General features: G+C 47.5%; 2 protein-coding genes across 2 annotated transcripts; both read left to right on the top strand.

The window, feature by feature from the left end:
- Positions 1-1,032: 1,032 nt before the first annotated feature.
- On the top strand, positions 1,033-17,766 carry LOC144113859 (tubulin beta-4 chain-like). The gene is made up of 6 exons (XM_077647216.1): positions 1,033-1,048; positions 1,420-1,530; positions 2,157-2,401; positions 16,020-16,219; positions 16,526-16,962; positions 17,717-17,766. Exons 1-6 carry the CDS (start codon positions 1,033-1,035, stop codon positions 17,764-17,766), a joined length of 1,059 nt encoding a protein of 352 aa, XP_077503342.1.
- Positions 17,767-18,710: 944 nt separating this feature from the next.
- Positions 18,711-18,907, top strand: LOC144136246 (tubulin beta chain-like). Its single transcript, XM_077668428.1, has one exon. The coding sequence runs from the start codon at positions 18,716-18,718 to the stop codon at positions 18,893-18,895; it is 180 nt and encodes a 59-aa protein (XP_077524554.1). The 5' UTR covers positions 18,711-18,715; the 3' UTR covers positions 18,896-18,907.
- Positions 18,908-27,802: the final 8,895 nt, after the last annotated feature.

Raw genomic sequence — 27,802 nt, 5'->3', positions numbered from 1 at the left:
CAGCCGTCAGGCACGGCCGCCTTTGTTGGATACATGCGTCTGCTTATCTGAAAACAGCGCAACGGACGCGGACAATGACAGGAGTGGACACAAACCCAGCAGTATGCGTCCACTTTTGTCATTGTCCGCGTCCTTTTCGCCGTTTTAAGATATGAAGAGCCAACTAGACCGCACCTCTACCACTGTATGCTTATGTGAATTTGGAGATGATAGGCGTCTCGCACCCTGTGTTCTCTTCTAAGCATTTATCCATGTTTAAACGTTTTTCGCGCCAAAAGAACAAAAACAAAAAGGCATGCCGATAGCTTATTTCTCTTGATCGTTTCTTGCGGCAGAGGTGACGTGATGGCGCAGGTACCATTCAGCGATTGGCTGAATTTTCTTTTTTTTTTGCTTTAGCTTGCCCTCATTAACGAAATGCACTTGCTTGACTTGCGCGTGTTCTCGGCACCTGTAGATTCTCGTCCGCGAGGGGGCAATACTGGGCAAGCGAGTAACGTAAATGATGGCGAATTTGAAACCCCGCCGTGGTGGCTCAGTGGTTAGTGCGATCGGCTGTTGGAATCGAGGACGCAGGTTCAATTCCAGCCGCGACGGCCGCGTTTCGGTGGATGCGAAATGGAAAAGACCCATGTGCTGTGCGATGTCAGTGTATGTTAAAGAACCCTGGGTGGTCCAATTTACTCCGTGCAGCTAAAGGCGTTTGGCTCTGCAGCAGCAGCTAGGCAGGAAAGGGACACGTCCTCAGCCCTAGCAACACCGCACCGTCTTTTCAACTCCCCATTTAACTACTCCGCTCTCATAACCCGAATAACGAAGAACGCACTCCACACGGCACGGGTACAAACGCCGTACTCTTTCCTTTTCGTGCTTAGGCCCTGCCTCATGAAAACCGACCGAAGCGACTGGCTGGAGGGGCTTTAAGAAGAGCATTCGCCGCTACATTCTTGAGTTTTAACAGACTATAGTTGTGTTTTTGGCACATTTCTTTCGACACATACTATTTCCTCATTGAAAATTTTGACGAGAAGTATGACGGACGAATACCGTATGTGATCTAATAGCATACCTACTGTGCAAACGTAAGTTTTATCAAAGGGGCTGCGAATGCTGATCATGATGATAGCATCACAAACGCACTCCCAATGGTGCATGAGCGCTCGAAAACGTTCTGCTCTGTCGTGTAACGCAGCGGCATCGAAATGTTTTCGTCATTATGTCTATGTGTCTTTATGCGCATGCAGACATGCCCCATGTGGCGACCCCACAGTTCCCTGTTCGGTGGCGCTCGTCTGCTCCGCATCCGTTCAGCATTAGAAACTGCGTGGCAGACTTGCTGGCAATGTTCCAGTTCACGCAACGGTAGTAAAATACTGACGGCTGTAAAGAAGAAAAAAAAACCTGGCTTGTATTTTTCAGGCGGCAAGTATGTTCCCCGTGCCATCCTCCTCGACTTGGAGCCAGGAACCATGGACTCCGTCAGATCGGGACCTTTCGGTCAACTGTTCAGGCCCGACAATTTCATATTCGGTAAGCGTCTCTTTTAGCTTCATATCTCCGTTGCTGTTTTAGCATGTACTGATCAAGTTCAGCTCAACGTCATCAGCTGCACGTGTGTGCGCAAAGGTTCGTGGGGAGCCGGGCTTAATTCTAGCCGTCCCTAGCCGGAAGTTCCTTGCAGCAGCTGCTCTTAGCCCATCGTAGTGTTCGTTAGGTTCAGCCACAGCTTAGGGTTAACAAAGGTAACTCGATTTGCTCGTACCTGTGCTCAGAATCGGCATTCATAGTCGGCTGTATAATCTTGGCTGTTTCCACTCTTTCGGTGGCAAATTCGCTGCGTACAAAATACAAGTGAACAGCAACTGAGGCGACCATTGCAACACGAAGCTTGCTGCCTTATGCGCCTGACATACGTTCCTGAGCGCTGAGTTTCCATCTTGAAATATGAAAAGTTATTTTATAAGGTCGGCGAATTTGATCTGAAGACCGCTTCACTATCATGCGACTGAAGAAAAATTCGCGTAGAAACAGGAAAGGTTTCAGCGCAAAGCGCCTTAGCGGCTACCTTTTTGGTCAAAGCTTATTGGCTCAAAACAGCGGCTCCCAGCAGCGCGGGGATATGCAGGTGGCGTACATACGCGCGGTAACTTTCGCAGGCCAGAGCGGCGCCGGCAACAACTGGGCCAAGGGCCACTACACTGAGGGCGCCGAGTTGGTGGACTCCGTGCTGGACGTGGTGCGCAAGGAGGCCGAGAGCTGCGACTGTCTGCAGGGCTTCCAGCTGGCCCATTCCCTGGGCGGAGGCACCGGCTCCGGCATGGGCACGCTGCTCATCTCGAAGATCCGGGAGGAGTACCCGGACCGCATCATGAACACCTTCAGCGTCATGCCCTCCCCGAAGGTGCGAATTCGTCGTGACAGCTTCCGCGCCGCCGGCACGTGTCTTAAGACAGGACAGCGTCAATACCAGCGAGACGCAAACTTTTGTGGAGGAAAAACGCTAAGCCGCCCGTGTGCTGTGCGATGTCAGTGCACGTTAAAGATCCCCAGGTGGTCGAAATTATTCCGGAGCCCTCCACTACGGCACCTCTCTCTTCCTTTCTTCTTCCACTCTCTCTTTTATCCCTTCCCTTACGACGCGGTTCAGGTGTCCAACGATATATGAGACAGATACTGCGCCATTTCCTTTCCCCAGAAAACCAATTATTATTATTATTATTATTATTATTATTATTATTATTATTATTATTATTATTATTATTATTATTATTATTATTATTATTATTATTATTATTATTATTATTATTATTAAACTGCCGTCAGATATGAAGGCTTCACCACGTCCGCATGTGGTGACCTCAGCGAGCTTTCTTTCTTGATGTCTACCTACTACGGTGGTATCGACACCGCACTCGCTCGTGAAGATGCGAGACTTTACGTCATCCACCGCTGCTGCCAAACGAATGGCGCGAAAACAGCTGCAGAGTGCAAGCGCACGACGGCTGTGACCTTAAAGGGACCATGAAATGGTATATACTGAGGTTAGGAAAAGCACACGAGCGATCGCTATTCCATCACTCGTCACCGAACAGCAAAAAAATTATAAGCTAGCTTCATTAAAAGACTACAGACATGTAAATTTAGTTGCGCGTTTTATTCTTCCATATGATGCTTAAGGCATTATAATACATGGATCATCATCTGGTATTCGCATACAACCGCTAAATCACTGATTACTGAATTCCTTCCCTCATGCTGTTTCGGTTTCATCAACCGAACGATGGTTGTGGCATCTAGTTCGACTTTAGGTCATGTGAGGCACGAAAAAAACTGCAATATAAACGCTGACACGTAGTTTTAATTCACTGTAACGCTTAAACAAGCCTGCTTCAAGAGCTGGAATAAAAACAAACGACGTATCAGCAGTCATACTGCCGTTTTTTTCCTGCCTCACGATACTCCAAGTCCAACTACACGTCACAGCCATCGTTCGGTTGATGAAACCGAAACAGTATGAAAGAAGAAATTCAATTATATATTATTTATCGGTCGTAGGCGAAAACAACGCGGCTATACATGTATTCTAATGTCTAAAGCATCATTTGAAAGCAGAAAACATGGGAGCAAATTTTTGGTGTCTACAGCCCTTTAACACCGAAGATATCGGCGATTAAAAATGATGCTTCTTATCTTTCCTCAACTCTTACACAACGACGTGCCGAAAAAAAAATGGCTAGCGGTTTATCATTGCTAAGCACGAAATAGTGCGCGAAAGCATGTTGGGCCTCCCAAATTTTGAGGGTGGGCCAAACCCATTCTGGGGGTGTCGCATGTCGGTCCCGAACGTAGGTCAATTTTCAAATTTTAGGGGGTGGGCCAACTCTTATTTTTGGAGGTGGGCCAATTCCATTTCGAGACGAGGTGAAGCCTGTCTTCCACCTGAGAACAGCCAGATTCACCGGCAGTCGAATTCGGTCAAGGTCATTCGAAGGGCAAATTTCGGGCGTCCTAACCATGTTTGGGACATTCTTCATGTGCCATATCAGGGCCGCCGTGGTGGCTAAGTGGTTATGGCGCTCGGCTGCTGGCCCGAAAGACGCGGGTTCGATCCCGGCCGCGGCGGTCGAATTTCGATGGAGGAGAAATTCTAGAGGCCCGTGTACTGTGCGATGCCAGTGCACGTTAAAGAACCCGAGGTGGTCGAAATCTTCGGAGCCCTTCACTACGGCGTTCCTCATAGCCTGAGTCGCTTTGGGACGTTAAACCCCCATACACAATATACACCATCATGTGCCATACCATGTGTTGCTGTCCTTACCCTGCAGGACCATCCCCAGAATTGAGCTTCATTGCCATGCACACCCATTTCCTTACTGAGTCTGGCTGAGGCTTCATTTTCTCCGCGTGAGACATCGTCGAAATCGTAAGGGGTTGGCTATGATTGCTTTCGTGCTAACAGAAAACAGGTCGGGGCTGCGCAATCCCGCCCACGCCACCTGAGCATGCCCAATGGGCAGTGGGCGTCAGGCTGCCCACTGACATCTTTGGGGTAGGAGCGGCTAAGTATAGTGTGCTAAGGCAAAGAATGCGAGGTGAGCTGTCGCCCTAGCAGACTGCGAGTCAGTGCGAGCAGCGATTTAAATAGGAATTGTAAATTATAGACATGCTGCACCATCATCATCACCATAAGCCTGACTAGGCCCACTGCAGGGCAAAGGCCTCTCCCATGTCTCTCCTATTAACCCTGTCTTTTGCCAGCTGCGGCCACCGTATTCCCGCAGACCTGCTGCATGTTTGCAAACAAACAAGGTGTCACTGCAGTCGCTAGCGGGCTCGCGGTAGGCTTGTAGGCGCGTTGTCGGTTTGTGCGAATCACCAAGTGGTTGATGCTGTTGATGCTTTGAACTTCGTAATTTCTCGAAGTGCACAGGCTCGCGTTGACCACGTACGGCCTATTCAGAGATATTGTTTGGCACTGTGTGTTGTATATATGATCAGTTGCAAACAGAATGCGTTGCTGCCGTTGATTTCTACGCTAGACGTGGAATAAAATAACCACTTTTTGACGCTCTGTACTAGCCGGAATAATTCCACTTCGGGATAGCAGTGAGGAGAAGCTCTGGCGTTGTTTCGGCGGAGCAGACGTGCGCTCACCGTCACTTGACACACGTGCCGCGCAGCGAGGCAAGTGGGGACAGCGTCGTGTCTCCAGTCTCCTCTGTCGCGTGTAAGCGCTGCTTTTCGCCACAAGATCATGCACCAACGAGGCCGATTTGTCACCTTATTAAAATGGCCAAACTGATCGCAATTTTTTGTGCAGTAGAAATTTAGAAAATTACGCTTTTTTGATGTGTGGGCGTCGAAGATTGAGCGAATCGCTCTTCTGGTGTCCTCGGCGCATCGCGAATTCCACGGGTTTCCGACGACGGTGCACCACTATCTTAGAATCACTTGGAAGTGGAATGATCAGAAGATCAGAGGTTCCATTGATTGCAGTGCCGCATTTCTTTGACCAAAAGAAAAAGCTACGAGGGTGAACGAAGCAAACGAGTGAATAAACTTTAAGGTTGGTTTTCTCAGCTTTCACGTTTTCTACGATTGGCATCATTCATCCCTTCGTAATTTCGTAACGAATAAAAATAGAATGATTCTATTTGCTGCGAATGAATCCTGAGACGTTGATTTATTTATGGTTTTGTTTATGAAGGTTTAACGTCCCAAAGCAACTCAGGCTATGAGAGACGCCGTAGTGAAGGGCTCCAGAAATTTCGACCCCCTGGGCTTATTTAACGTGCGCTGACATCGCGCAGTACACGGACCTCTAGAATTTCGCCTCCATCGAAATTCGACCGCGGCGGCTGGGATCGAACCCGCGTCTTTGGTGTCACCAGCTGAGCGCCATAACCACTGAACCACCGCGGTCCTGAGAGATTGAGTAGTGTAATAAATCTGACAATTTTTTGTACACATGCAGTAGCATGTTGAAGTTATTTTTCTAAGAAATGTGTTCACGTAAATATGCATGCTAGAGTTTAACTTTTGTTTGCATACGTACTTTGCATAAAAAAAAAGAACAGTAGCGTCATCACACAAAGCAGGGCTTTGTGAACATGCTGGCATAAAAAATTTGCGCACTTTCTACTTAATTATTCCACACTCGATGACTTAACGACGGTGTTAATTATAATAACCCAACATCTGTACCAGCCAGCTGAAAATAAAGCACAGCACTGAAATTAGCATAAAAAGTTCACAGTTGTGCCAAATTTGGTTACATCTCATGCATAAATAACGAAAATACTTTCAATTTCCGCGTCTCCTCTCAATCTCGCTGCATTGTTTCACCCGACAGTTTCTGTTAGTGTACCCCCTAAATGAAACGTTTGCATAGCCGCCGCGGTGGCTCAGTGGTTATGGCGCTCGGCTGCTAACCCCAAAGACGTGGGTTCGACCTCGGCCGCGGCGGCGGTCGAATTTCGATGGAGGCGAAATTCTAGAGGCCCGTGTACTGTGCGATGTCAGTGCATGTTAAAGAACCCCAGGTGGTCGAAATTTCCGGGGTGCTCCACTACGGCGTCCCTCATAGCCTGGGTCGCTTTGGAACGTTAAAACTCCACAAACCAAACCAAACCAAACCGAAACATTTCCCTAGCAACGCAGGAGTCTGATTGAAAGACGCAGGGGCTCAAGCCGAAAAATTCCACTCGCCTGCAACTACGTGTGCTGGACGCAGCTTCGTGTGCTCTCATCTATTTGCGCTAGCTTTATGAGATACTTTGGAGGCCGTTGTCATGCGATGGCAAAAACGAAGACAAAAGCACGCTGCAACTCGGCCATATACCTGGGGTGAAGAAGAAGAAGAAGAAGAAGATTCGCTCGGCCTCTCGGCACCTCTTGGCCACCGTGAGACGACCAGCTTGGCTCTGTTAGGAGGACATCGTTCGACCCAGTGGCGTTCGTCCTGTTCATCGCTGCCCCGACGGCTCTGCTCTGCTGGGAACGACCGGCTAAGTTTCGGGTGGCTGATTGTGGCATTTTCTCTCTGCGTCTTTGCGCGGTAAGGCAGTAAGTCCGGACTATGTCCACCCAGTCTCCCGGCCAGGGGAGTTCCCTCTGGTCGGCTTCTCTGTCAACTGATCTCCTACCGTTGGAAGCTTTTTTGCGCAGTGGTGTCGGCAGTATCCCTGTCGCGCTGGTGCCTAGGGATGGTGGTGCTATCAGGATGAACAACCCTGGTGCTGTTCGGGCTGCTCTCCAGTCGACGACTTCTCATTATGAGTCAATCTCAGAGGTTCGCCAGTTTGGACGCGGTGGCATTCTGTGCAGATCGCCAGACCTCGCCTGTGTAAGAGATTTACTAAAATCCTCATCCTTTGCCTCCCTTCGGGTAAGTTCTTTCATCCCTTCTCATCTGGCGTGCACGAAAGGTATTGTACGAGGTGTAGACTCTTCCCTGTCTCCGGCAGAGACTCTTGAGCTTCTGTCGGCTGCAGGTGTTGTTGCTGTGCACCGCTTTAGCCGGGATGTAAACAACGTGCGGATGCCCACTGAATCAGTGATTGCTACCTTTGCCGGCACTTCCTGCCCATCTTAAATCAAGGCATGGCCTCTAATTTTTCGAGTAGACCCATTATCATCTCGGCCTCTGCAGTGTAACAACTGCTGGCGCTATGGACATAGCGCTGGCGGTTGCAAATCCAACTTGAGGTGTTGCAACTGTGGGGATGGTCATTCAACAAGCACCTGCACTGAGAAGAATAAGAAGTGTTGCCTTTGCGGTGGTGCGCACTCTGCAAACTACTCAAATTGTCCCTCTCGAGCTCAGGAAATTCAAATTCTGGAAATAATTGACAGGAAACGCTGTTCGCGCCGTGACGCTATTTCAGAGGTCAAAGAACGTGCCCACGGTTATGCCGGTGTGACCGCTCGGCAAGGTGTCATGTTAGACTCAACGCTGTCCCAGGCAATTGCGGCTGCTGTGGAGGCTTCGATGTCTAAAATGGTAGAAAAGATTGTCGCAAGTGTGTCGGAGTGCTTTACAAACGTTCTAGCGTCTCAGATTACACATGCCGTGCAGGCTAGTTTGGCACCTCTTTCGACAACAATTCCCTCTCCTCTTATCCGGTCTCAAATTCCAGTAGCATCACAACCCCAGGAGCAAACTTCTGTCACTGCCGCTGTACCTACCTCGGGTACTTCGAGGGATGTTGATATAATGTATGATTCCGAGATGGTGGAGCCTGATGCGCGGTTTCTTAAGCGCAGTGGGTCCCCCATGTCTCATTCGTTGTCTTCTCAGGGCACCCAGCCCAAATCAAAGAAGAAGCAGCTTGGCACTAAACCCAAGGATACCATTTTGGAGCAGGCAGTTCCTGCTGCTAGACTTTCGCAACCATAGCGTCGTTGCGAGTTCTGCAGTGGAACTGTCGCTCTATTCTTTCCGCTTCCACAGATTTACACTGCCTTTCTACTCAGCTTAATCCGGATGTCTTAATTCTGCAAGAAACGTGGCTTTCAACCGACAAACATTTTCATATCAAAAATTACCGGTCATTTCGCCTAGACCGCCAGTCAAGAGGCGGGGGTTTACTAACTTTAGTCTCTTCAAAATTTTGCCACAGGGCAGTGGTATCTTTTCAACAAATGTCTCCTGACTGTGAGATTTTGGCAATAGACTTTGTACTTCCTGGGTGCTCTCCATTTTCAATAGCAAATTGTTATTTCCCCAATGGAGTCCAGGATGTTAGACTTCTGGATTTTTTACTCGTAAACTGTAAAAACCCAGTTCTCGTGGCTGGGGACTTCAATTCTCACCATGTGTCTTGGGGTTTTAGGACTAATTCGTGCGGCAAGCGCCTTTGGGACTGGGTTTCTGATCACAACCTGATGTGCTTAAATTCAGGATCGGCCACTTATCTTCGCTCACACACTCAATCTGTTTTAGATCTCACGTTCATTAGTCCTGCAACTGGCGTAACGAATTGGTCGACAGTTGATAGCGGCACTTCAAGTGATCATATACCTATTCATTTTGATATCATATGTCGTGTTACTCCGGCGTCTTCTCAGTTGCGGTCACATGTAAATTATGACAGATTTCAGACGGCGTTGCGCTCTGCCCTTGCTCCAGTGTCTAACATCGCCGAGGTCCACCAGTCAGCAAGCATATGTCTGGCTATTGAGGAAAGCCGTAAAAAGTCGGAGTTCCTGGTGAGGCCAATAAAAGGGAATTCTTCTAACTGGTGGAATGCGGACTGTACAAGAGATTACAGGCGGAGGAAGGCAGCGTGGAAAAAGCTTCTTCATAACCAATGTCCGAATAACTGGAGTGATTATAAATTTATTGCAGCCACCTTTAAACGCACAGTTTCTCGCGCAAAGGAAAAATATGACTCGGAACACTTCGATTATCTTTCAAAGGCGGGCAACCGACGTGCACTATTCGGTTTTCTACGGTCTAGGAAACAGCTCATGTCCTCTCATAATTTTCAGTCATTAGTTATGTCACCTGTAGAAGCTATCCAGGCGGTTGAATTAATAGCCACAGGCCTGCAAAAGCGGTTCTCGTCTTTACTACCTATGCGACCATTGTTGTTTGCACCAGTCGTACCAAATGATAATGACTCACAAGTAAATCTATCAGAGCTTTCACAAGTTGTCCAGAGATTGCCAGCTGCTGCTCCTGGCCCTGATGGTGTTACCACAAAGATGCTCAAGATTCTATTTGAAGAGTCTCCCAACTCCTTATTGCACCTAATAAACTACTCTCTCAAACACGCTTGGATACCTTCTGAGTGGAAGCTGTCCAAGGTGATCCCTTTACTTAAAAATCAGGGTGGAGGCTATGAATTGGATAATATTAGGCCAATTTCTTTAACATCAAACGTGGTAAAGTTGATAGAAAGGTTGTTACTAATTCGGGTGTCAGCCATTGTGGACCGCAAAAGTATACTCAGCCCGTGCCAACTCGGTTTCCGGCCACGGTGTTCGATATGGAATATACATGCTGATCTTGAGAGCAGAATTCTCCTTGCTCGTCGTCAACGCCTGGTCGCGGCTTTGGTTACGTTAGATGTCGCCAAAGCTTACGACAGTGTAGAACACTCCATCCTGATACATAGGCTACAGTCTCTTCAATTTCCAGATTATATAGTTGCATGGATATCTGCATTTCTTCATAACAGGGAATTCTTTTGCGTCCATAATGGTGTTCATTCAGAGAGGTATAGACAAACGCGAGGTGTACCGCAAGGAGCTGTTCTTTCTCCTGTGCTCTTTAATATTCTGTTAAGCTCAATTCCTCTCCACCGCCATGTACGCACTTACGTCTATGCGGACGACATTGCGTTTTTTGCTGCTGCGCCGGATATACATTCTCTGTATGGTCTGTTGCAGTCATATTTGAATACACTTGAGCACTGGTTGAGCGCATTACACCTGAAGTTAAATGTTGGCAAGTGCGCTACTCTTGTTTTCCCTCTATTCACTCCTGTAGTGGTCTCTCTCACTTGCCAGTTAAAAATAATACCGCAGGTTCAATCCCTAAAATACCTAGGGGTCATTTATGACAACAAACTCACCTGGCGACCTCACATTGACCATGTCGCGGCGAAAGGGGCTCGTGCCGTGGGCATGTTACGGAGATTATGTCATCACCGGTACGGCATGCGCAGAGATGCGCTATTAATGATCTACATAATGTATGTCAGGCCAATTTTAGAATTTGGATCAGTGTTGTTTTCAGGCTCGGCTACATATAAACTTCGCCCTCTCGTCCTTTTAGAGAGGGAAGCACTTCGCATGTGCCTCGGCCTTCCAAAATGTGTGGCTATCAATGTGCTGTACCTTGAAGCCCGCATTCCGTCTCTCTTATCACGACTTCAATTTTTAACTGTGCAAACTTACCTCAGGATCTATGAATCCCATTTCCACCGTTCCCAAAGCATTTTCTGTTCTCAGCCGACCTCCTTTTTTGGTGTCCCCTGGTCTCGTTTCAATTCCCCTCAGGTAGTGTTTGCGCAAAGATTACTTCAGCCTTTAGATGTAAACATTTATGATATCCTTCCTGCGCTTTGGAATGGGACCACTATCCACATTGTTTTCGACGACATATTCCCAAAAAATGCAAAACTTTTGCCACCGAGTATTCTAAATGGCCTTCTAGAAGATCATCTGAGGACCCTACCAACCGATATAGCAATACCCACTGATGCATCGCAATGCAATGAAAAAGCAGGTGTGGGAATATTTTGCTCCCATTTAGACTGGTCCTTTTCTCTGCGCCTTCCAGATTTCACCCCTATTTTTCAAGCAGAGTTTCTAGCAGTTGTACTTGCTCTACGCAAGCTAGACCCCTCTATTACAGCAGTTGCAGTAATTACTGATTCTTTATCTTTGTGTTCGTCCCTCGCTGCACAGGTTGACGGTCCCATTTTATCAACTTTCTTATCCCTACTTCCTCCGCATTTGAGCCTTGTTCATTTAGTATGGGTTCCCGGCCACAGCAGTGTGACCGTAAATGAGATTGCTGATAATCTCGCAAAGGCTTCCCTCAGCGGCCCCGTGTTGCCAATCATCCCGGCTACAGCCTACATTACAGCATCTAGATTTCGGCGACGTGCGTTTTTAAGCTCGCAAGACACATCACTTTTAACATCGGCGGATTATGAGCACCTTAAATATTATTTGAACAGGAAAATTTGTTGCTCTCGGCAGCTTGAAGTATCACTGACGAGGCTACGCTGCCGCATCCCCCCTCTCAATTTCTATTTACACAAGTCGGGTTTGGCGCTCTCTCCCCTTTGTGCATTTTGCCGTGAGCCAGAATCCATTGAACATTTTTGGCTGTATTGTCGCCGATTCAACTCACTGAGAAAAAGGTTGCTGGAGGAGCCCTTGCAGCATCTTGGCCTTAGTTTGAGCAGCCCGCTCTTGCTATCATTTGGCGCCACCACATTTGTGTTCAGCCACAGATCTGTTTGCACCGCTGTTCAAAATTTCCTGATAGAATCTCACCGACTGCCTTGCTAAGTGTTTCAACCTTTTCTTTTCTATCAATTATTACATTTTGACTAAATCATTAATATTTAATCACTATCTTTATTATTATTCTTAAAATTTTAAAATCAAAACACTCATCCCTTTTCTGTTCATGACGAAAAATTCACCGGTGTTATGCTCCCACGTGCTTTTCCTTTTTGTTAACTGCGTTCAGGTGAATAGCCACCCGATTCTTGGCCGATCCCCCAGTGTGGGTATGTGCCATCTTTTGATAGGCTAACAACAACAACAACTCGGTAAAGAAGAAGAAAGGGCCCTTCTTCTCTTTTTAATCACTCGTAAATTTCACCCAAGGCAAAATAGCTTGGCACCATTTACCCTATTCTATGGGGTCTCCCCACTGAACCCTGGCCAATCCCCCGTCGTGGGTATGTGCCATGTCACGAAGGCAACAACAACAACGGCCCTTAGTGTCCATTGTGCTGATACGACCCGACGCTGTTCTACGGCTGTTCTATGTCGCCTCCCGCTTCATCTGGCCTCGGTGCTGAAGCGTGTCTTGGTGCTGCTGATCCTGTAAACTCCTGGTGAGGCCGTTCCGCGAGTGGGGGATTTGGCCAGGTTTTTTCCCTTTTGGATGTAGGCTTCATGTTTCTTAGGCTTACGGACATGGCTATGTCTTCCTCGGGCACAGGTCCAGTAGCCTGGTTCGCCAGTTTGCCTAAATTCTTTTTGCCAAGCGTATCCCTGTGGCTCTGGTCCCTGTAGGAGATGGTTTAATTAAGATCAAAAACTCTCATATGATCCAGGAGCAGCTGAAGGCAGCGACTATTCGATATCTTGAGATTTCCGAGGTTCGACCATTTGCCAAAAGAAGAATTCTGTGCAAATCACCTGATTTGGATTGTGTTGCAGACTTGCTGCAGTGCACCTCTTTTGCCTCACTCCCGGTGAAAGCGTTTATTCCCGAGCAACTCGCCTGCGTAAAAGGAATAATCCGCGGTGTGTATCCCTCCGCTACGCCAGAAGAAATTCTTGGACTTCCATGATGTCGGTGTGGGCATCCTCTCAGTTTACCGCTGCAACAGAGGCTGGAGGCTCTCGTATTCCAACTGAGTCTGCTATAGCAACTTTTGCGGGCTCCTCTTGCCGATGGGAAATCAAAGTCTGGCCCATTGTCTACCGTGTTGACCCACTGCAGCCCCGTCCATTACAATGTAAGAACTGCTGGCGTTTTGGTCAGAGTGGCAAATCTTGCAAGTCGGCAACGCGCTGCCGCGTTTGCGGTGGTGCTCATGCTTCAGATGTCTGCACTTCTAAGTCTGATCACGCAGCTGACGATCCCACCTGCCCAAAGCGTGCCGATGAACAGTGTGTCTTGGACATTATTCAGCGCGATAGGTGCTCGCGCGCGGATGCTTATGCCCTACTTGATTCGAAGCATTGTGCTTTAAAGGTGAGCGTGCCCTTGGCCGGTTGGAGAGGATCAGCAACAAAAAATTTGGTATGCGTCGGGACACTTTGCTCTTTCTGTATAAGACATGTGTACTTGAATTTGGCTCTGTTCTCTTTTCTGGGTGCACAAGGTACAAGCTTGAACCCCGGTTTGTTATTGAGCGACGCGCTCTGCGCCTTTGCTTAGGTCTGCCTAAATCAGTTGCTAACGCTGCGCTGTACTTGGAGGCGCGGATACCTGATCTAAATTTGCGGCTCAGCTTCTCACTGTGCGGACGTTTTTAATGTCTTTGGAGCCTGTTCCTGAATTGGCTAACCCTATATTTACAACGAACCCATCTCTATTCTTTGGTAATTTTTGGCCTAGGTATAAGCTTCCTCAGGTTGTGTTCACTAATTCCCTGCTGTCAAAAATTTCTGTATCAATAAATTCTGTAGTACCAGTTAACCACCGCCGGGCTGATACTGTAGTCCCCTTTGACGACACCTTCCCAAGGAATGCTAAGAATCTGCCTGCAAATGTTTTAAATGGGCTTATTAAGGAGTGTCTGGATAATTTCCCTAACCATACTGCCGTTTTTACAGACGCCTCCCAGAAAAATGAAAAAGCAGCCATAGGCATTTACTCAAGGGCTCTTGAATAGAGTTATTCATTTCGGGCTCCTGACTATACCCCTATTTTTGTCGCCGAGTTTCTGGCCATTGAGTTGGCCTTAATAAGGAATCCCTGCAGTATCTCTCAGGTTGTTATACTTTCAGACAGCCTTTCCGTCTTGATAGTGCTCGAAAAATCGAGGGATACTCCTATGAGCCGTTCCCTTCAATTTCTTGTTCCACCACATATTACAAAAGTACGCTTTCACTGGGTCCCTGGGCACTGTGGCATTGCTTCTGATGAGAGAGTTTATTTTTTTTGCAAAGTCCGCCCTTGGTGGACCTATTGTCCCGTTCGCCCCTAATACTGTCTACTTGACTGCAGCCAGCGTCTCCACTACTTGAGCCATGAGCCTCTCCTTGCTGCAGCGAATTTTCAACACCTGGCATTTCCTTGGAGTGCGCGGATGTGCAGTTCAAGGCAATGTGAAGTGTCCACGACCCTACTGCGCTGCATAATACCGCGACTAAATCTCTACTTATGTCGATCAGGGATATTTCTGACCACCCTCTCTGAGTCTGGCGAAATTGAGTCCACAGATCACTTTTTCCTCTTTGCGATTAACTTCTCGCCGTAGAGCTTACTTAGAGAATCCCCTCGCTCGACGGGGGCTTGCTCTATTTATTCCGATTCTCCTCTCCTTCGGGGCAAGCGCCAAGGGATATGCATTGAAACCAGTGTGCGATTTTATTTACGAATATATAATTGCATCAGGTAGATTCCTCTGCTAGAATGAGAATTCCCTGCTTTTTCATTTCCGTTTTTTCTTTAATCTTGATTTTTAATCAAAATTCGAGTCTAGGTCACAAAATTATCCAATTACACCACTCTTTGGTCATGAGTGCGTTTGTATCAGCATTGCACCCAGGCCAATCCCCCGCCGTGGGTAATGTGCCATTAAGCCTGAGGTCATCATCATCGTCATCAACTCGGGCAATGCGATCGCGGCTGCTTCTTTCCAAACAAGCTTCGCGATCATGCACCGCCTCATGAAACAGCTTATGACATATGATGCAGTGAAAAAGCACGTGGCTTTTAGCACACGTACAGAAACATGCCAACGTGGCCGTGCAGAAACGACACAATTTAGCAGACTTCTTTCAACACAGACCAAGTAATTATGGTCGGCCATATTAAGAAATGGTCTGAAGTGAATATTAAGTGCCATGAACGCGAATATTAAGTGCCATGAACGCGACTTTATATGATCGTATAACTTCCACACACGTTTAAACATTATCTGCTATCAACAAAAGACCGCATTCCTTGGTGGTGATTCAGCCTGTCAGCGCCCAGTGAACACCAAACGGCTCGACGTGATAATTACGTGCGCAGACATTTGTGTTTTTTTTCCCTTAAGCAATTATAAGTGTACTATGCTGATGTTCAGGAGAATGAACGCAACTCCCCAGCTACGAAGTACATTGCCTTGAAGCGGCGATCGAGGCCCAGACTTCGCGCTTTACTACCGTGGCCCATTCCTTAATGCGGTATCTATCAGCGAGAAACATCGAGGCGCGGGCATGATGCAGTTGCGCAGTCCCGCCAGCAGCTGCAGCAGCTGGTGGGCACGGGCAGGCGGAACCTATTTTGCCTGCCGTGCCAAAGGCGCTACTGACATCAGCGCCACCGCATCTGCATGACGTCGGGGCGTGAAGGAGGTGTGTGTAGGGTCCACGCAGAGCTTTTGAATTTGACTCGAATTAATACTGACAAAGGCCACCTCTACTGATCGCTGCCCTAGAATTTGACCATCAAAATAATTTCTTGTCCCTTTAATGCTCGACAATGGTAGCGAGAAATCGAAGAATCACAGTGCTTAAAAATGAGAAAATTTTTCTTGTGCATAGATGTAGGGTTTGCTCCACGTCGACAGAAAGTGCGAATTCAAGCGCATTCAAAACTGCAGGTCTCCGACACCGTCGTCGAGCCCTACAACGCCACCCTGTCCGTGCACCAGCTGGTGGAGAACACCGACGAAACCTACTGCATTGACAACGAGGCGCTATACGACATCTGCTTCCGAACCCTGAAGCTCACCACTCCCACATACGGGGACCTCAACCACCTGGTTTCTGTCACAATGTCCGGAGTCACAACATGCCTCAGGTGACGAAGCTTTCTTTTCTCAGTGATCGTAGTCTATTACTGTCACTCGACATCTCTATATGCGAAGCTGTAGTGAGTGGCACCGATCACTGCCGTCGACGAATGGCCCGATGCCCACAATGGCCACAGGCGCTTAGGCCTGCAAACTACTTCACCACACCTGAAGAGGGAATAGCTTGTGTTGTGTATAACTTCGTAGCACAATTGGGGACATGAATGGCGCGGCGCCTGCAGGCCCTTGTTCGCGGTGCTTAACGCAAAAAAAAAAACAGTCTTAAAGCAACTTAAGTGACCATACACACGCAGGTTTCCCGGCCAGCTGAACGCTGACCTGCGCAAACTGGCTGTCAACATGGTGCCCTTCCCGCGTCTGCACTTCTTCATGCCCGGCTTCGCACCACTCACGTCCCGAGGCAGCCAACAGTACAGGGCGCTGACCGTGCCAGAGTTGACGCAGCAGATGTTCGACGCCAAGAACATGACGGCCGCCTGCGACCCCCGCCACGGCCGCTACCTGACGGTAGCCACCATCTTCCGCGGCCGCATGAGCATGAAGGAGGTCGACGAACAGATGCTTAACGTCCAGAACAAGAACTCGAGCTACTTTGTCGAGTGGATCCCGAACAACGTCAAGACCGCCGTCTGCGACATCCCACCCCGTGGCCTCAAGATGTCTGCGACGTTCATCGGGAACAGCACGGACATTCAGGAGCTGTTCAAGCGCATTTCAGAACAATTCACTGGTCAGTCATTTATCAGAATTGCCCGAATTACATTCTACTCACAGCACAGCCTGCAGTTCACACGTACAATCTGCAGTTGCATAGAGCGCCTACTTCATCGTTCAAGGGCAACTTTGGGATTATTATTTTTTTTAATCTTAAGGTGGCACTCCCGTAAGATTGCTTAAAGCCCTCTCTGTTCGTTGCAATCTGTTGTTAATAGAACTGTGAGTAAAACAATCATCAAAGAGCAAAAAGCAGAAAACCTAAACCAAAACAGGGGTGTGTTGGATGCGGTGTTCTTTTGTGACAAAGATGACGTCACAAACAGTGTCGGCAAAACTTTTGTACGCGCATTTCACTGACAAACCACAAGCTGCAAGGAACGACCCCGTTCATTAAACATCTCAGATGACAAGCGCGACATTTCCCTGTTCACCAAGTGCAGACCGTGTATCAAGGAGGGGTAATGTTTCCGACGTTACAAATTTAGCAGTGCCCGTAAAAATCACTCATAAAGAGGTAACGAAGCGGCCACCTTTAAAGAGACTCTGAGGACAAATTCAAGTTGGCCTGTATGGAAATGTAGCAGCGTTCTAATTGCGAAAGACACTTTTATCACTAAAAAACGGAGCTTCTACGACTAAGGCTAGGCGAAAGGGAAAGAGATAGGCATTTGTTCCCGTGCCGTGGGGAGTGAGCTACCTCAGACCTAGACCCTACACAATCTCTAGAACTTCCCCCATTCAACCCTGCGCACCTTTAACCCGAACAGTGGACAACCCAAACGGGGACAAAGGTCCGTCCCCTTCCCTAGCCAGGTAAAGGTCAAAAAATGAAATACAGATGCCGCCATCACCGACCGTTTTTGCAAGGAAACTACAGTGCTTCAAGAGTTTTCTTCCTTTTTTGTTTTTTTTTGTCGTGGATCCCTGAGGCTAGTCTACATCGCTATTCACTAAGCGGTGGTCACGAATTTCGCTTGTCTTGACGTCACGAGTTTGAATCGAGAAGCGGGAAAATTTTTAAATCCAATTTTCTCGACATAATGCGTATTTTGTTGCCGGATAAACATCTACATACCCCATAAAGAGCCGAAAATCGATTTTTACTAAAAGCAAATGTCGGATGTAGTTACGCCCTTTAGATGGCGAGCGTGTGTGAGCACTCTCTCCTCACGCTAATCCGCGCCGCCGCTCAGCATACAAAAGAAAACTTGGATTATTCCACTTCTGTTGCAAGTTTAGGCAGGCCTATTTTTGGACGCCATCGCTCAATCCGATCCTCATGATCGAGAAAGGCGCTTTTTGAAATCGGATACTCAGGAATTATGGACAAAAGTATTTTTAAGCGGGAAGCCGTTCATGAACGCAGTTTTCTCGTATAATGCAAGATTTCACTAAAACAATCAATATATCCGCAGATCACCCGAGGCAGTCTCTTAGTTTTTTTTCTATTCACGTTTTCGCTATCTTCAAAAGCGTTCCGGTGCGATCGCTGGAAACACTTTAAAAGGAAGATTTTGCTACATATCAGAATAATGGACCATTACCTTCAATATTTCCTTAACAGTGTCTTACAATTTTCCAATTTTCAAAATTTTTGCCGGAGAAAGCTGGACTGGGTGGCGCAGAAACAAAAATCCGAACAGCTGGGTAACTTGGTGGGAATAATTCGGACGGATAGAATTGAACTAGCTGTATAAGTTCCGCTGCAATTCGTGAAAGCCTACAAAAACAACTAATATTCGTGGTGCCCGTCTTAATTTGCAGCCATGTTCCGCCGCAAGGCCTTCTTGCACTGGTACACTGGGGAAGGCATGGACGAAATGGAATTCACCGAAGCAGAGTCCAACATGAATGACCTGGTGTCCGAGTACCAGCAGTACCAGGAGGCCACAGCCGACGACGAGGGAGAGTTCGACGACGAGGACGCCCTCGCCGACACTGCCTGAGACACCGCCACCGAAATTCCCATTTGGCTTGCAGAGTTCCGATAAAATAAACGATATATATTAGGCAAGCCAGGCTACTGGCCATGGCGAGCATTTGGTTTTATTAGAAAAAAAAATTGTTTGGTGTGACGCAACACGAAACGATATATATTAGGCAAGCCAGGCTACTGGCCATGGCGAGCATTTGGTTTTATAAGAAAAAAAATTGTTTGGTGTGACGCAACACGAAACGATATATATTCGCAATAAAGTCCCAGCATGAGTTGGAAATAACGGCGAGAGCAAGGCTGTTCTATCACTTGGAGGCGTGTAAGCTCCTGTTCTTGTTGCTTGGCAAAAAGAGGGCGCCGCTACTGATGGTGACAGCGCTCCATAGCGCCACAACGAATGCAAGTATGCTGGCGCTACCAACGCGAACGAGGACGGCTTAAAGAAGCCTCGGAGACGTTGCATGTTATATACAATTAGCAGCTGATCATCAATTTAACCGTAGGTGAAATCTCCGCGACGTGCGGCACGAAGCGCGGTGGTTGCACCATGTGCTCGTACACTGATATTGGGAGGGGGTGGAGGATGTTCGCCCCCAATCCTCAAAGCGAGAGGAAATTTTATACAGGAAAACCATGCTGAACTCAATTTAGTTTTACAAAAAAAAGTCGAAGAAATGCATGGTTCAAACGGACCTCCCCCCCCCCCCCCCCCCAACCGCCCTCTCCAAGAGTGACCCATATCCACGCCCGGTACCGGTGGACCATCAGAACAGAGTTGGATTAAATGCTTCAACGGTTGTTTTCATATTAATGCGCTTGACCAGCGCAGCTGTTGAACGCTTTCGCGATTGAGTGTAGACCATGGTGTAAGAAAATATTCTTACACCACGGTGCAGACACTCCACCAGCACCTGTGCGGAGCGCGCTCGAACGGCTATTGGGTGTTCGCGGTGACGTACACGAGGTAGGGTCAAGACCAATTTCCCAATCATCTCATCTCACAGAATCTGAGCACCAGGCCAGGGGAACATTAGAGACCGATGGGTACGCGGCGGCAGGGGGTCGAATCCCGCACCTCCCGCAAACAAGGCGGATGGCATGCGCTAGGGCACCGCTACGGTGCACGCCACAAGTGAGCTTCCCTGTAATTAAGAGACTGCTCGAACGCGGAGTCCATAACACATTACAAGAACTTCGAGAGGTCCCCATACAAGCCCAGAACCTTTGATTAGGTGCTGCCGGACGACACATACTCAATCAGCAATAGGCCTGCATCACTATCTCCGCAAACAATACATCACTAAGAACACTCCCTACCCAGATCTGCACTTCGATCCATGTCAAACCATTACCGAGGAACATGCACCCCCACCGTAATCAAGGTCGGAGAAAGGCGCGCGAGGCAGCGCGACATAAATGGTATGGGGATACGTTTGGGTGGATGCCACCTGCGATGAGCATGGAGCCACTGCGGTTGTCCGCAACCCCCACATAGCCTCCCTAACTTTCGAGCTTCCTTCAGACACCACCCCTGAGGGAGCCGAGAAGACCGCTATTGCTATGGCATACACAAATGTCGGTTACATCATCAGTGAGTCAAAAACCGCCATTCTAAACTATGCCAGGAACAGGGTTCACCACCCTGCACAATCCCTGGTGCACCCCCCCCCCCCCCACCTATTCTAACGCGCTGAGCTCATCTGAATGCTTGCGCACTTGGGAAATCCCAGCAACGAGGCCGCCGACTCCTTAGCCCGAGAGTCTAGAAGTCGGGCACAGGCGGACCTCGTGGGGGATTTCTCGAAGGAGCGTATGCACTCGTTTGCTGAGCTCACCACAAACTCCCGCGCTGAGTGCCCTCATCTCCCACCACCCCACCCAACCCTTACTACCGCAAAGAAATCAGTCTGGCGTCCCCTGCAGACGCACACGCTACCTACACCAGCCGATCTGTATAAATTTAAGCCGGTACCCCCATATGCACCTTGTGCTCCCGCCCCAAGGTCACCCTTGCACACATCCTCCCGTCATGCCCGGCGTCCCCTCCCCCCGCCGGGCTGGTGCCTCTCCGAACCTGGGAGGACTAGGACACCTCGTTGCGGTCAACGGACCTGACCAGGCAGAAGATCGTCGTCAGCCAGGCACCGTGTCACAAGAATGGATGCATTGTATTCTTGCTTCTAGGTCATAGATAAGCTTACCTATCGCCATTTTTCGTACACTGAATTATCGATATACCGGTATATCAACTATTTCGTGAACCCCTTCGAGTTTCATAATCCAGGTTCGACTGTAATATTTTATTTACGAACACAAATAAAGTGACCCGTTACAGTGGCTTTGGCGTTCAGCACCTGATCCCAAAGTCCTGGGTGCGATCCCGTCCGTGGCGGCCGCATTTCGATGTAGGCGAAATAAAAAAACGCCCGTGTGCTGTGCGATGTCGTTGTATGTTAAGGAATCCCATGTGGTCTAAAATCCGAAGCCCTCCACTACGGCGTCCCTCATCGCTCGTGTACGAACCACAATTCACAAATCGAGCGCTGAAAATGTGCGTCGCCTGCAGCATCAGGCCGAACTGATCCTCTTTATGAGTGGCAGCTCTAAGTGGTTTAACAGAGTACACTGGGGGGCCCGTCCATATGCTACGTTTTCGTTTATATTAGCTCTAAGTCGGCCACATGCAAGAATATCTGGTACGGATCCAATTGGACTTATTTTTGGAAATGTGGCGGAGCGTTTGAAGTTTGCTTCACTTCCGCCACCGGTTGGCCCGGTATATTGCACTACCTCCGCAATCGGCCTTGTCTTCAACGCGTCTTTACTATCCTGTCTTTCTATCCCATCTTTCAACTCTCCTACTATCTGCACGTGGTAGCGATTGTGGCTCGGCTTGAGCCAGAGAGCAGGCCTGTGCACTTTCCTTTTTTCTTCCTGGCAACACAGACAGACAGACAAACCATAGGGACAGGAACTGCCGCAACGTTTATGCCTATGGTTTGTGTGTCATGCATGCTCGCCTGCGGCCTACTTGGAGCTGCCACTTGATTAGGAAGCCAGCGGTTAACCTTTCTATAAGTGTTCCAGTTGGAATGCCCCTCTTATTCCATTTGAAGCTTGCAATTGGTTCCAAGTAAATAATGGGAAATTTTCCGATTGGAAGCAAACAATTTGTTTTGTGTGGGCCGGCATTACAATTGGACGCTCCAACTGGCCTTCCAATGGGTTCAAAATATACATGGGAGGGCACAACCAATTTTAATGGCCGCCTTCTTAGATTCGAGAAACCGAAACTATGCCGCCTTTTCGTCCCCTGACGTCATACGGGGGAGAATTAAGGTATAGGAGGACACAATCAATTTTAATGGCCGCCATCTTGAATTCGCGAAACCGAAACTATGCCGCCTTTTCGTCCCCTGACGTCATACTCACATAGTTCCACCTGAATCATTCCACGCCAAACATCCCAGGCGTTGCGCTCGACCATCTCCAATTTGTTCAAAAAATTCGTGGAAACATCGTAATGTGCGTAATGAAAGCCTGAAGCATTTTTGCCTAAAAAATTTATTCGTGAAGTGAGGGCAGATTGAATATTCAGAAAAAATGAGAAAACAGGCACTGCTAAATAAGCAAATTTTTAGAAAGCACTCCAAAAAGTTTTTCATTGACATTTGCACAGATTCTGTCTTTCGATACAATTCGGAGCATGCTGCTTTACACGGCATAAATATTTTTTTTAATCGAAAAAAGTATGAAAATGTGTCATTTTTCATTTTTGTCATTTTTTGTTTTAAATATGAACTTTCTCTCGGATATTCTGGAATAGCCGTTTTGTTCCTGTAGATGTCCAGTACCTATAATAAATTTTACAGGTGATGAAACTGCGGATGCAGAAGGAAAAAAAATCTAGTTACAAAAAGTGCATTTTGAGCCAAAACACTCGTTAATTTCACCCTGAGGTGGTCCAAGTAAAAATACAAACAATAGCGGATTACATAAAACAGCTTATTGCCTTCCATTTCTGAAGTTTTTATCGAGGTAATTTTTGTTTAAAGCGAGGAAATAATTTTTGAAGTTGAGCTCTCGGGCCGTAAGTTGCGTCGTCTCTTAACGCCTCTTCACCGCAGAGCACGATACTGCCGACACTGTAGCCACGCGAAAACTATAGTCCTTGTTCTTAAGTGAGGTTTGCACTGCAGGCAAGCATGGGAACACTGAGTAGTCGAACAGGTGTTCGTGGGAAAAGATTTTCTTAACGCTGCTAGGGCGGCACAAGCCCAAGTGGGCTAGCTGTTTGGTGTGATTCTGTCGCAGTCAGTCATTCTTGTCGGCGCCATGAAAGACGTAATCAGCAGCATAAGAGCTTGTGAGACACTGATCTGGAAATGACTAGAACGATGCGGTGTTGAAACAATCCGCGACGCAGTAGCACCATGTGGGACCTGACCCTTGTGGCCGTCAGAAGCTCATGTCCGGTTGTTTCCGTTGTGATTAGTTTGTTGTATTTGATTTAATCAGTGCAATTTCTACATTAATACTCCAGCAACAACTATAGACGAGACACTATGCTGGTGAAGCACCTTCATGCGAGCGACGCACCTATGCCAACGCCTCCTAAACTTTTCAAGGCCTGTGCCCTCTCTAGTGACGTCAGCACCCGCCGTCCTACCTGGGCATTGCCATTGCCTGCGGCTGCCTCCGGTTCTCCATACCGGCCTTTCTGTCCCGTCGCCTCCCGGCTCATTTTTCCCCTCTTGTTACACGCAGCTAGTTCGTCGAGCCAGTCGCCTCGTGGTCGCTTCAGTGCTGTTTTCCTTGCGCCCGTTCTGCGACATGCAGGCTTCGACATGCCTAACAAGTATTGTGTACCTATGTGCTCAAGCAACTACAAGACGGGGAACAAGGTTCAAGTGTTTCCTTTGCCAAAGGATGAACAGCTTTACAAGTGGCTCAGTGCGATTCCCCGAAAGGATTTTGTGCCTACTGCCAAAAACAAGGTACGAAGTCATTTTCTCTACTGTTGCCACAAATGAACAGTATTTAAGGGAGCCATGACAAAAATTAAGCTTTACCTCGATATTAGATTGTACTGCATTGGTAATGTGGTGTGTCACACTTTTGCTATTGTAAAACAGGTGTGCGCCTTACACTTCCATGCATCCTGCCTTGAACATACCTCATCGTACACCAATCCCCGGACAGGAAAGGTGTTCGAAGTCCCTCTAAAAGTGCCACACCTGCGTCTTGGGTCAGTGCCATCCTAATTCCCTGGCTGTCCCTCGTACCTGTCAAAGAAAGATGCCGTGCCAGCAAGGAGCTCCCCAGATGCCGAAAAAATGTGCCGGGAGGCAAATGTCTTGCTCGTGCTATTGAAGTGTCAGCAGCCTGCTATTGACAAGAACAAATGCAGTGCAAATTTTCATCTCTGCATGAAATGATGGAGCGCTTAAACGTCAAGTGTGTCCCAGTTGAATGGACTATTATTAATCACCCAAACTGTAGCATGTTCTTGAATATTGCAAATGAGAGTGCGCTGGTCCTACAGTGTTCTGTTACTGTTTTCGCATATCTTCGTATTACGGCGTGTTTTCACGGCAACTCAGTGAAACGTTTAGGAGATTTTGTCGTGCCTGACAAAATCGGTGACATCAATGTTCTACTTGACATATTAAATAAGCTACAGCAGATTTCTGACGACAAAGGTTCATCTGATGGCCTTACTGACCTGATAGTAAACCTCATGGAAAAGATTAAGGAAAGCGTCCGCAAAAACAGAAAGGACTCTGTTAAACTTCTGAGGGAACAAGTGTTGTTGCTTGAGAGCGACTGCAGTACTCATCTCAAACAATGGTGCTTGCTTGCATCTGCATACTATATCTCCTCATGCATACAAGTTTTTGAGGGGCTCTGGTTGTTTGACTTTGCCGCATCCGAGTACCATTAGAAACATCTGCTCCTCTTTCCACCTATCACCTGATAACGAATCAGGTGATCAGAATTTTCTTAAATACATTGGCCAGAGGACTATAAAGGAGGAAAGATTGCAGGGGCAGCAGGGAACTCAGATGAAGCTGCAACTACTGCACATGTTCATGGTGCAAAGTATGCTAAGCTCGTTTCGAGATGTTGTACACATTCTCCCCATGAGAACGTTAAATGCGGAGTCACTTCATGCTGTCTTAAAGAAGGTAATCCTTGGGCTGGAAAGAATTGGTTTTAAAGTTTTAGATGTAGTAACAGATAATAATTCAATCAATATGAAGGCTTTAAGCATGTTTACGATGCCGCATAAGGTGAGGATTATTTACCCACATCCAGACGATGCAACGCGACCCATGTTTTACATCCCTGACGCTGTGTAACTGTTAAAGTGTGCTAGAAATAATTGGCTTAACTAAAGAAATCCTAAAGCCAACTTTTATTTTCCTATGTTTAACCTCACTGACAATTCCGTCCACCCTGACATTATACAGTGGGCATCATTCAAGGATCTCAGGAAGCTTCACAAACTTGAATCTTCTCAGCTCTTGAAGTACAGTTATAGGCTGCCTTCGAAGGCTTTAAACCCAAGCAATTTACAAAGGCAAAATGTTAAACTAGCCTTACAGGTTTTCAACATCTTTGTGGCTGAAGCCTTGGACATGCACTGCGATTTTCCTGTACTTTCACGTGCGAAAGAAACTGCCAACTTCATCAGAATAATTATTCATTGGTGGATGGTAGTTAATGTGAAGATGCCACACAAGGGCTATCACCATCGTGACGTATACGAAGAGCCAATTTCATCGTTGAATGATGACCCCAAGCTATCCTTTTTGAAAGCCTTCAAAATCTGGCTTGACGTATGGAAATTTTATAAACACGACAATTGCATGCCACAAAGGAAACTTTTAATGCTCTGTGGCATTCAGCATATGCTCTACTTGAATTCTCAAAGTATTGCATCTATGAGCTCGGTTTTAAGTACGTGCTACTCGGAAAAGTGCAAACAGACGGCCTAGAGAAGAGGTTTCTTCAGTACAGACAAATGGCTGGCGGTAACTACCACATCAGCATCCGACAGCTTCACGAGTGTGAAGGCAGAATTCGCCTCCAAGACACGCTTCCTGTGATGTGCGCCGGTGACTTCAGCGACAATGAGGTCGGTTGTTTGTCAAGTGCTGCACATTCCTTCAAAATTGCTGAGTTTACAGAAGGTCTGAACAGTTTGAGTTCACGTGCGCCTGTGTTTGGCTATGTAGGTGCTTTTGTGCTCATTCTGTAATGAAAGCCCTGAACTGCGATTTCTGCCGAGAGCAGCTTGTTATGGACTGCGAAACAACAGAACATGATGATGCCGATGTTCACTCTTTGATATCTAGCTTGAATCGAGGCAGGCTGGAATTCCCAAGTGCATGTGTCGTCACTGTCGTGATGCACACCGGAGTAATTGAAAAAAAAGCTATTACAACCAGAGAATGCCACAATGTTTCTCGAACACAAAAACCAGAGGAATATTGTTCAACAACTGGTTATCGAATCGCTGCCAGAGTTTGGCGACCTTGTGACATCCTTGAATGGGCACGTCAAAAAGTATGCTTTTTTCTCGCACGCCACAAGCCTGGTCCAACACTCCATGTTAGCATGCGCTAGCTGCAAAAAATATCACTGTAATTTTTTACTTACTAAAGTTAACTTTTTGGTTACCAATTTACCACTGGTAACAAAAGTTTCCCGGGCGAGAGTTCTAGCAAAAAAGTTTATTGTAGATCCACCTCGCTACCCAGTCGCCTGATATTGTATGAAGGCATTAAAGGGACTATGCAACGAATAAAAAGTCACTTGTAAATGTTTTCAATGCTTAGAAATGATGCTAAGAAGCATTCACACCAAGTATGAGTCTTCAGAACTGAGCCGGCAATTTATTATGAACTTTTAAAAACCGTGTTTTTCAAAATTCGCGGGCCGATTGGTGTACTCGCAGTGACCAATTTTGGAACTAAAATCGTGGAACAAAGACGTCACTGTACCATGACGTCGCCAGGCCACCACACACTCTCATTCGCTGGAGCCACGGCAGCCACGACGTCACGGGCACACTTCCGGTAGCCGTGAAAATCGCCTTCTCGTGCCGCCGCGCGACCCTCTCGCACAAAAGCGAGCCAGGGCATTGCCTTCGCGCATATGGTTTCAATTTTCCTCTGCCGCCTCCGTCGGGAGTTCCGGAGCCACTCACACGGCTCTTCGTGGGCACGCATAGGGCTAGATGCCCATCGCGGCCGTAAAAACGAGCAGTCCCACCTCGAGGTCCAGGTTTATTACTGCTAATTACCACAGATGACAAGCAAAGAAAACCGACACATGACGCAATCCAGGAAGCAGAAGAGACCGGAGAGATGCCCCCACGCCGCCGACGCTGCCGCTGGGGGGCTAGGAGCGACAACCGGAAGTTGCAAAATAAACGTCAGCGGATGACGTATTCATGGGCGGTGCCAAGTCCCAGAGCTGTTTTCTTTATTTTTTCTGGTGCTCCTCATGTCCGAGTTGAGGGGGAGAGGAGGAGCGTAATTTTTAATCGTCTATATCTTCGCTGTTATTGATGCTAGCTCAAAAATTCTTGTACTGGGGTGACGAGTGATCGAATGCCTATCTCTCGTCTGTTTTACATAATCTCAATTAATTTATTGCATAGTCCCTTTAAAGGTCTAAATGCTCCTTCCTCACTTCACAATATCAGACAAACGGGTAGTGAGGTGGAGCTGCAATAAATGTTTTTCCTAGAACTGGCATCCCAGAAACTTTTGTCTCCAGTAGTACAAGGTCCCTATATAACAATGCGCTTATTCTGTACTACTATGCTGTCAAGCAACCTTCATTCATACCTTTCTGACCTGTTATGTTTCAATATGACAGCCACTAAAGCACATAAAAAAAAAAG

Source organism: Amblyomma americanum, chromosome 1 (assembly GCF_052857255.1).
Source record: "Amblyomma americanum isolate KBUSLIRL-KWMA chromosome 1, ASM5285725v1, whole genome shotgun sequence".
NCBI lineage: Eukaryota > Metazoa > Arthropoda > Arachnida > Ixodida > Ixodidae > Amblyomma > Amblyomma americanum.
The sequence above is the reverse complement of the archived record's forward strand: the minus strand, read 5'-3'. Positions and strand labels throughout refer to the sequence as shown.